A 10,549-nucleotide genomic window follows, 5' to 3' on the forward strand; every position below is an offset into this window, starting at 1 on the left:
TTCCGGAGCAGGATTCTCCTACTACTTTTACATGAGTCTCTTTCATGTATTTTTTTCTTTTTTATAATATGTACGTATTGAATATATATTTGTAATGTATATGTTATTTTCAAATAAATTAATTAAATTGAATTGTATTGAATTATATTTCACACACAGAACTGTATTATTTATCCTCCAGGAGACGGACTATTTTGTTCTCTAACGTTTTAATATTGTCTAAACTTTAAATAATGGGGTATTAATAAAACTCGGAAATTTAATATCCCCTACATTTATTCATCAATATATTTAACCCTTTGATAAGCAATTGTACACAAATATTAACCGCTTATTTCCTATTGACTCGAAACAAACAAAGGATGCAATTTATCAGTCTCAACAACGAAACATCACAAACAGGTTAATCATTATAATAATTATTAATAATACTCGTCACAAACTATTCTTATGTACACATAAATAACAATTAATTATATACGCAACATATTTAAAAATAATTTAATAAATACTAGTAACAAGAAAGTAATTATTTGCAGATACGGTTTCTCAGTCTAACGTCTAACTAATTACACTCTCGTATCAGCTCTTCAATTCTCTGACTAATTTCAGTATTTAGGGCAGTACTTTGTAGCAAAGAAATAAATATTATTTTTAGTAAACATTAAAGTTTGTTAGTAAAAAATCTTAGTGGATGTTCAAAACCAAAGCCTTGGATTTTGTCTACGGGAAGATACCATCGTAAGAGACTGCTGCAAGACATTGCATAAATTTCTTTTTCATTATCATAATATAACATGGTAATAAAGTAACCCTCCCCTTCACCTTTCTTTTTTTTCCTTCAATCCGTCAGCGTTAAAAATCTTCTTGGGTCATCCCCGATCACTGGACTACGCAGTTTTTATCAGGTCATGGTAAATTTAATGGCAAATTATTAGTTTTTAGTATTTTTGATTCCCCTTCGTGTTGCTGCGGATATCCTAATCAATCTTATGAACACATCCTGTGACCTTATCCCTTTCCCCTACTCTATGATTACCGAATGGAGCTCCTCGCTACTATCCGTGGTCCTGTTATAGGTCCTGTCATATAAACAGATCTGGGGGCTTCCAAAAAGAATTTCAAGGCTTTTGTAATAATTTCGGCGAATCGATCATGTCCAATCATGTCCAATCAATTTAATCCCAGTCGGTGGAAAATTCGCTTCGCTCTTTTCTCAATCCTCTGAAGTGCGCATTATGCACTTCTGGATTACTTTCTTTTGGCACAAAGATGCCAAGGCTACCATATTACAGAGAGCTCATTCGGGCAGCTTTTCTCGTTCGGCAACGAGCAATTATGTCCTCAAATGCGGTGTGCGGTATGTGGTGGGCAAGCTATCATAATATGGAGCACATATAGTGTTGCGCGTTGTCCAGATGGTGATGTAAAATTTATATTACTTATTTATTTAGAAAACATATCAAATACACATAAATTAGATAATATTCCCAAATGTTATATTTTTTTATTTTAAATAACATGACATACTGTATGCTTCCATTTTCCATTATGTTTTAACTCAACTTAACACAGGAATTTTGGTCTCATGGGGTCTGGGATACGTTACTATTCAATATATTATACCTATGTGTACTTTTGTAAAAAAATAGTGAATTAAAAAAAAAAGCAATTTACTTTGGAAACGAATTTTTGCCTACCATTTAATGCAACATAAACGTGTCACTGAACAAAAAGCAATTTGAACTTTATTGGCGTGATTAAAGCCTGATACCCGTATGCACAGACAAAACTTAAGGTGAGGAAAGTACATTCTAATTTCAAATGCAGAGAATAACCCGAAGGTGAAGACAATAGAATGTACTCTCCTCACCTTAAGGTTTGTCTCTGCATACGGGTATGAATATTAAAAATCATTGCTGCAAGTCTATCTAATGGCTGTATTATAGTTTCTAATGACCGTATTACATGAATCAGAAAACTTTTACGTAATTTTGAAAAAATATTCGCACTATTACATGGTACAATTTTCTGTTTTAACAAAGGTATATGAGCATGCGCATTAAACATGCGGTATGGCCTCTACCGAGGCTTGGGTATTGACAGCGCCCCTAGGGCTATAATTTGCTTAAAGAGGCCACGGGAGTCTCCTGTCATATTTCAGGGGAAAAATTCGAACATATTCTACTGGTTATTGGTCAAACCACCTACCTTTTTTGCTTTAAAATTAGTAAATTGGTCTAAAAATAATACTGTAAAAACTTTTCCAGAGTACCTAAGAAAGTTGTTCATGCATACATATAAGTAGTGTTGTGTTCTCAAGTAAAAAGATAATTATATTTCTCATTCAAAAATTCACGCTTTCAGGTTTCCTAATGACTCGATTTTACGTTTAAAATGGCTCTCAGTCAAACATTTTCCACCAACTAAATACTCTCAGTGTATACATTTAAGACATAATAAATAGATAATCAAAAATAAACTTAATAGTAGTCTCGGTATCTTAATTCTTATGCTTCGTGGTTGCCTAAGTATAGGTACTTGATATTTGTTATATTATACACGTGCTTTTTAAAAATTAATTCATTTAGTTTATTTATTTGTAATATGTAAATATGTATCATCTTTGATGATGTGTAAATGATCCCCAAAACATAATATAACATACATTTGATATTTATAAACCCCAAAGTTAGCTAACTCTATGACAGCCATTTAGGATACTGGGCATACGCGCCCGCAGATTCTAAATCAGAAAATACCTAAATTAATTTATTTCAAAATCTAACGGGATATTATGAGAATGTCGTGTCACATCAGATGTCATGGCGGCCTTTTTCCGTTTTATGCATAGTAATTGAATACGCGCAAGCTCGAGAAAATTGGACCAAAAATATAAATAGTTTAATTTACGATGATGATTATTAAAATTATAACACAACACAATATTATCTACTTAGTCAAAATCTGATCATTCTAATCCGTATAATACGGGCTTTACATCGTATTATCTATATCATGTCCATTGTGTAAGGTGTCCCAAAATAAAGTTTTTTTTTAAATATAGTGACATAAATAAAAAAGAGACGTCCATAAAAAAAACTTCGATTTAAAAATATAATGTCTCTTACTTGTATTACTTAGTAAAACAAGTTTTATCAGAAACTGTTCAAAGAAAGTAAATATGATTGAAGAAAAACTACATCCGTGGATTTTTAATCCATTTCTCAGTACTTTATATTTACTGCAGTGACTTGGCCTAAATATTGAAGACATGTTTTATCGTTCAATTATAATATCATACACAATCTAATTTCAAAGCGAAATAATAAAATAAAAATCTTATTAACCAAAATAGAAGAATTCAATTGAATAACTGCAGAGCCCTCTCTGGATATATAGCTGAAACTATTCTAACTTTTATTATATAATATGACGTGTCATTTTGATAATAAATTATCACTTTTATAATTACTCAACATATTACTACATTTTGAAAGAATTTGTTTTTAAATGACATTGTGATTATTTCAAATAGCTGTTTAATTATATTATCTACCAATAGCTTTATTTACACAACTGATGAATAAAATAATTTCAAGGTGGTCTTTAAAAAATATAGTAGACAAAAAACTGTCATAATTATTTTGACAAAAAACAGTAATACCAATGGAAACTCATCATACCTAGAGCATAAAATAAATCATGTAAATGAATGCCAGGACACAAGCGTTTATCCGAACTCCAGTCATCCGGATGGCCAAATATCTGAATCGTTATCAGGAAATAAAAAATAAGGGAGATGTTATAATAACAAATAAATGGTCATAAACTAATTTCTTTGTCAATGCAATTGACTTTGCTGGACATGTTTAAGTAAGTTTTTAATGTGATTCCAATTCGCCAAATTATTTCAAAAGCAATAAAAGGTGATCTTTTTTTTGCATTCTCTTTCAAAACATTGACTTAATTTAATGGTTTATCCAATTATTCGGATTTCTGCATATCCGCATAACGTCCGGCACTCATTAATCCGGATAGTTGGAGTTTTACTGTATATACAGGGGTCCAAATTGTCAGTGGGGTCGCAGTGAGTCACATTTTGCTGGAGGATGTGATTCTATAAAATGTTGCGAATGACCAGTTGCATTCCACCAGCAACACTACTGACTAGTCCAACTCGTTAGCGTCCACGTCGCATACCCTGGGCAATGAGATCACACTCATAACGGTGTGATCACAAGAGATAACTGAAGGATAAAAGGTAAATTTCTAGTGCCTCAAAACCAAAACCAACCAGTTAAGGAAAGGTAACCCCGACAGAAAAATCCATCAGAGAAGGAAACGGGAAACCACTCTGGTCATTTTTCCCCAGAAATCACTCCAACGAGTACATCCAATAAGCAGTTGTCCCAGCTGCGGAATATAAGAGTAGCGCAGGACTGAGATGCTTTCGCTGTAGTGTTCGCCAACGTCGGGGGACCTGACAAGGCACCGCAAGAAGAAGGTATATAAATAAATATTTTATGTTTTTATTTTTACTGGAATAATCCACTTAGCCTCTATTTCAAAGGCCTGTCAACAGGTGGGAAAGCAAGGATATAGAAGGAAGTTATAAAAAATACACCACAACACACAGACCAATTAAGGAAAATCCTTCTCGAATTTTTTCTTGCAACTGGCGGGAATTGGTATCGCGTACCCGTTTCACAATTGGCCATATAACCACAGCGCTACTGCGCCTGTTAAAAAGTTTATGATCACCAGATTTGTTCCATATTTTGATTTTATAAAAATCAGTATGCCGTACATCATGCAACGTGCAACTCGTGTGACTGACAACTTTGTAATGAATATCCTTTTTTCTTGAAACTGGCGGGAATCCAACTCGCGATGTCTGTTTCACGGTTGGTCGTCTAACCAAACGATAAAATCAAGGATATTCCTTTATTCTCACTGTACATAAAATAACCTATTCACATAACATTTATCCATGTATATTTGCGTAGTTTTTTTAACAGTTATAGTACAATTTTTCTACGAACGGTTGCACAGTTCTAGTTACTGATGTGCTGACTACCAAAATCCACAAAATGACCATTTTATTCCGTAAATCAAAAAGTTGTAAATTCACACAAATTTAGGTATGCAGAATTACATCTATAGTGTATTAAAAGTTCAAAATATTTTTTTATTTAAATCCAAACGAAATAAAAGAGCCAAAGTTGAGTTTTTTAATAAAATTATTTCAATAGATTGAAAATAATTACTCAGTGTTAAAGAAAAATTCTCACATCATTATCAACCATGAAACATCAAATGCATTAATTCTTAATTGGAATTCAATCAATATTAAATATACTCATAGTAGCCCAAATGTCATGGGACAGTCCTTAGAAAAATTGTGCTATAGCAGTAATCAGTGAAACATAAAAATATTGTCAATGCATTTTAATAATATACAATACATAATACATACTTCTAATAACATTCTTTGTTTATTTTTGCACAGTGTGATATTTATTTTCTTGCACAAATAAATACATTAATATTTACAATGAGGAAATTCAGTAGTTTTAGAAAAAATATATTTGTTAATAGAAACTCGGACAAAAAAAAAAATATGTATCGTATTTTCAGCGCTATGATTTATTTAATTTTTGTAATTTTGAAATTATTCTGCGTGTGACGTCACAAGTTCTCTTCGGTGAGTTGTGCTTATTGGTGAATGGCTTCCCATAAACCAGAAACCTATCACAACACTATATCATTGGTGGATTTGGAAGAACTAACGACGTCATTCAAAGTAGTTTGTTATTATATTTTAATACATTTTAGAGAAATTTCGCCATACAATTAAATGCTCTAATTTTTAAGCGTGCGTAAATTTTTTTTTGGATATTCAATTTCCTGTAGCACTGAAGTTCCTCATTAGTGTAAATTAATTACGAAACTTGAATAAGAAAATTACAAGATTTTTGTCTACTTTATTACCAAATCATTCTATTTTTCCACAAGGGTAGGCAGAAAGGATGGAATGCCACATGCGTCTGTCTTGGTATACAATTCTAGCTTCACCCATATTCATATATCATAATTCTTCCTTAGGCATTCTCATCCAAAGTTTCTATTCATATCCACCATATAATATATTATACCATTTCAACCATTTTTTTTTTTACATCTGCCTAACCGTATTATGTAATTTTAGAACTAATTGTGTTTCAAAATGCTCTTAGGATCCGGAACAAATTTCACAATCGAAATTTGTTTATCTATTATCTTATTAAGTCTCTAAATTAATAAATGTAGTTTTTCAATAAAGCAGCAGGTGAAAAAAAATATATACCCAGCGATATAAAAAATATAACTGTGAATGAATAGTATGTCACTCTAATAAAATAAGCTTATATTATAAAGGAAGAATGTTGGGATTCGGTTATATAGTTTCAAAATTCTAATAATTTATTAAAAATACATGTTTACGAATTATAACCAGAAAACGTCAATGAGATAGAAATTATGTAGGTATTTTGAAGAAATTCGTAGTTCAATAAAATAAATACTTTGTTATTGTTGTTTTATTCAATTGGATCGGCACATTTTGTGCCACGATAAATTCCTGCATACTATTTTGGAAGGAACGGTAGAGGGCACGAACTATAGAGGGTAGCTCGCTGAGAGTAGAAGATATGAACTACACATCATTTGACCACATAAATAGAGACCCTGAATGAATGGACAAGCGGGGATTAAAATTAAATAAAGATTCTTATCAAAGAATTATATGACTAGTTTCCCAGAGTACTTTTCCTTTCAACGGGTGTTACAACACTAATATTATAAATAGAGAACAATATCAACAAAATATAAAAACAAATGCAACATAAGACGGTATGATCAAAAACTTATGTTCTAGAAAAAATGAATAATGCTGACAACAAAGTTTATTTTATTTTACAACAGTAAATCAAGAATTTTACTAAATAAAATCTGATTCACTTTAAAAAGTGAGAAAAACACTTGATTGAAATTTGGTGTTAATATTGATGGAATCTGCGACAGATTAAGGTACTGGCTTAAGGTGATTTATGAAATCAAAAGCATACTACCTTTCAAAACGTTAAGATACATATACACCTCGCTCATTGAATCGATTATATCTTACGGAGTGCGTGTCCCGTCTCATCTGGGTAAAATTTATGATATTCAGGTGATTAAGGGGGATTGATTCAGATAGCATAATCCGTGAGGCGAAGGTGTATGTTTTAAATTCTGTAATGTTCTGCCGGTAAAACAACTTTGTGACTACAAATTGATTGTAGATCACTTTGTAGATCCGGAATATAAAAAAAGAGTTTCCCACACTCACAACACTAGATTAAAAACTAAGGGCTCCCTGATCGTTCCCCGAATTACAAATTACTTCGGAGAGCGAACATTAAATTGCGTTATTCCAAGGTTGTTCAATGATCTCCCACAATCCATCATTAACATGAAGAATCTTCAAATGAAAAAAAAAGAACTGAAGAAATATCTTCTAAATGCTTTATAGTGCCTGTCAATAAATAAATTAATATAATATAAACAAAATAATGTAAAATAAACCTGTCATTTAAAAAAAAATGTGTCCCACCAAAAAGTCTTTCGACTTAGTGGGTAACAAATTGTTATATGTATTTTAAATTATTAAATAAACGCTGCTTTGCAGCACTGAAACTGAAACAGTTTTACTATTTGACTTGCATAGCTGTAAATCTTTAGGTACTTATAATAAGCTTTCAAAATTTAAAAAAGGATTCAATTTGTATTATCTCAAATGGTGTATTTTTAATTATCATGTTCATACGCTTACTCATTAAATGTTCTATGAATACTGTTGAATAAATATCATTTTAATAAATAATCTACCTAAAAATATTTAACATTAAGAATTAATCAATTCATGTTTTGAGGAAATTATTCTCCAGTATAAAGTTTAAAACTAATGACTTCATAATTTAATCAATTTTAAGACCTGAATCCTGCAACATCTTCTTCCACGATGATAGCTTAATATCAACAGATCCGTTTCGGCAATCCACGTAAAGTTCATTTAACTTTTCTCCTAAATGATCAACTCCATATCTGAACTTCTGGTGAAGAGGATCTTCTACAAGTTTACCGTGCTTTATGATAGCTTCTTCCATGTTTAGTTTGTTAGCGATAACTTCTATCAAACACATTTCGGTGAACGATTCTGGAATACGGACATCGACAGTACCAGCCTCATGCACAAATATACTATTCTTGTCTTCGAACCGCGACGCTTGCAAATGAACATTTCCTCTCTTCAATATAGCCTTTATTGTTCCGTCAAATCCAGTCATAGTAAGATCTCCTTGTTTTAATATTTCAACTGAGCAGTGTCGGTGGACATTCCCTAATTTCATGCTCCCAAGAACTGTGGAAAAAGTGGACTCGTCTGAATAAACCGACTCTGTAGATATATTCCCAGAACTTGTGGCGATTTTAAGAATATTTGCTCTGATGTGTTCGCAGACTACATTAGCATCTAAATCAGTACGAATATCTAAATTTTCACCGTGCAAAGTTCCTTGACAAATAATAGATCCTCCATCACTTCGTACTTGAATATTCTTCCCGCGTACGTCCATTAAAGTCACTGATCCACTTGCAGTCTTAAGGCTACAATCGTCAGAGTGCATTTGTGAGATGGATATGCTCGAGCCTCCGGTAGCTTGTATATCGAAACTTGCGCGAATGGGAGCGTGTATGACGCATGTTGCATCAGGAGTAGGAACGCCTTTACTTCCGATCACATCTACTCGCTTCGCAGATTGCTTTATGGCAAACTCAGTAGAGCTATCCTTTTGACTACTCAAAATTGACAATATCAATCTGTCTCCATTCGGGTGCTCTTGAAAATCCAGGGGTTGTATTCTTACATTCATAGGGGTTTCGATATAAATTTTCGAAAATGGATCCACAGTTTTATCAAATGTTTTTAATGTATGTAAATTTAGTATATTAAATGCATCAACATGACATAACCTCAAAATATTAGAAATATTTTTTATTACATTAAAGCCCTTCGCACTAAAGATATTCATTTTATAATAATAGATTAACCATCCAAATTTCTAAACATATAATAACATTTGGCGTTACACTTATTTTTCATATATAATTTAATTAAAGTGACAGTTCGCTATTATCTTTAATAGAAGAGATGGCTGATTTCTTCGTTTTCTTTTATATTACATTTATGAACATCCATTTACGTCAATTTTTTTTTTAAACATTCAAACATTTATCACGGGGGAATACATGGAAAATGAAAAAAGAATGTATGTTTATGGGGTTGTTCGGTTATTTGAGAAAGTAGCGAGGTTGAGAAAAATTACGATGAGATTTGATTATCCATTTGGCTTTCCTTTGGAGGACGATAGATGTCATGGATTTGGAGGACGATAGATGTTCTGGATTTGGAGGGACCTTCGCGGCTGGAAGGCGGCCTCCGATGACTCTCTTGGAGCAGCCTAATTCGACGAGATTTGCTACGTAGCGCTGGCTACCTTGAACACCACTCACTTCATTTCAACTCCAACGACTCTCGGCCTTTTCCGAGTGTCGCTGCCTCATCTCCGCGACCAAGGGTATGATCGCGTAGACCCGACTCACTTTCCCGGCAGCGCTTCGGCCTCATTACAACTCCGTTCCAAGTCTTCTTCTCGACTCTCGGCCGACTCGACCGACTGTCTTGTTTCCAGGGTCTGGAGTAGTTTTATAGAACACTCGAGCAGGTCTTTGTTCCTTCTCCCTCTCACTTATTACTTTTACCAGCTGTCTCTTCCCAACACTAACTTATGACTATTTTTGTAATATTAAAATATAAAATATGAAGTTATACATATTACTTCTTATAAAACTTAATAACTTAATAAACTTAGACTATAATGTATATAATACAATATTTATATAAAATTATATAATTTAATAATATATATTTATATGATTCTGCCCTTTACTTACAAGTTCTTTAGAATATCTTGAACCCAACAGAACAAAACTCCATACCACATTTAATTTGTCAGTACCTAGGACTAACTCAAGGAAAAACGACTTTTTCATTAGAGCATGTCATTATTATAATACTGTTCTCTCCGGTCACGCAGACACTTTTCATCTCTCCTATATGAAATAAATATAGAAAATTCCTTATAGGTACACCAATTTAGTTATACGATGTCAGTAATTATATATGTACTCGTATGTTCATTATTATGTTTTGTACCTTTAACATTATTTTATATAACTTTTTCTTTTCTTATTCTTTAAATTTTTCTTATTTATATTTACTTTATTTTTATTATTGTATATAAATATATGTATTTCTATTTTATTTGCAACTTCTAAGTGCCTAACATTTCTTAATTGTTAAATTGCTTTTATTTTGATACCGATAATGAACTTACACCACTGTGGAAAATTCATATTGACTGTTTTCACAATTTTAGTTTTTATATATATTCTTACTTTCTGAATA

At 32.2% G+C, this 10,549-nt stretch overlaps 1 protein-coding gene across 1 annotated transcript; it reads right to left on the minus strand.

Moving 5' to 3' along the window:
- Positions 1 to 258: 258 nt before the first annotated feature.
- On the minus strand, positions 259 to 9,279 carry LOC148277652 (protein FAM185A). Its single transcript, XM_088232575.1, has one exon. It carries the CDS (start codon positions 9,111 to 9,113, stop codon positions 8,001 to 8,003), a length of 1,113 nt encoding a protein of 370 aa, XP_088088701.1. The 5' UTR covers positions 9,114 to 9,279; the 3' UTR covers positions 259 to 8,000.
- Between the last annotated feature and the right edge of the window lie 1,270 nt (positions 9,280 to 10,549).

The sequence above is a fragment of the Micrasema longulum genome, unplaced genomic scaffold, assembly GCF_059751315.1.
Source record: "Micrasema longulum isolate JH-2025_06_02 unplaced genomic scaffold, ASM5975131v1 h1tg000998l, whole genome shotgun sequence".
Lineage (NCBI taxonomy): Eukaryota > Metazoa > Arthropoda > Insecta > Trichoptera > Brachycentridae > Micrasema > Micrasema longulum.

Bases quoted from the DNA above. Each gene is read 5' to 3' on its own strand.
- LOC148277652 (XM_088232575.1), bottom strand. From the start codon at position 9,113: ATGAATATCTTTAGTGCGAAGGGCTTTAATGTAATAAAAAATATTTCT.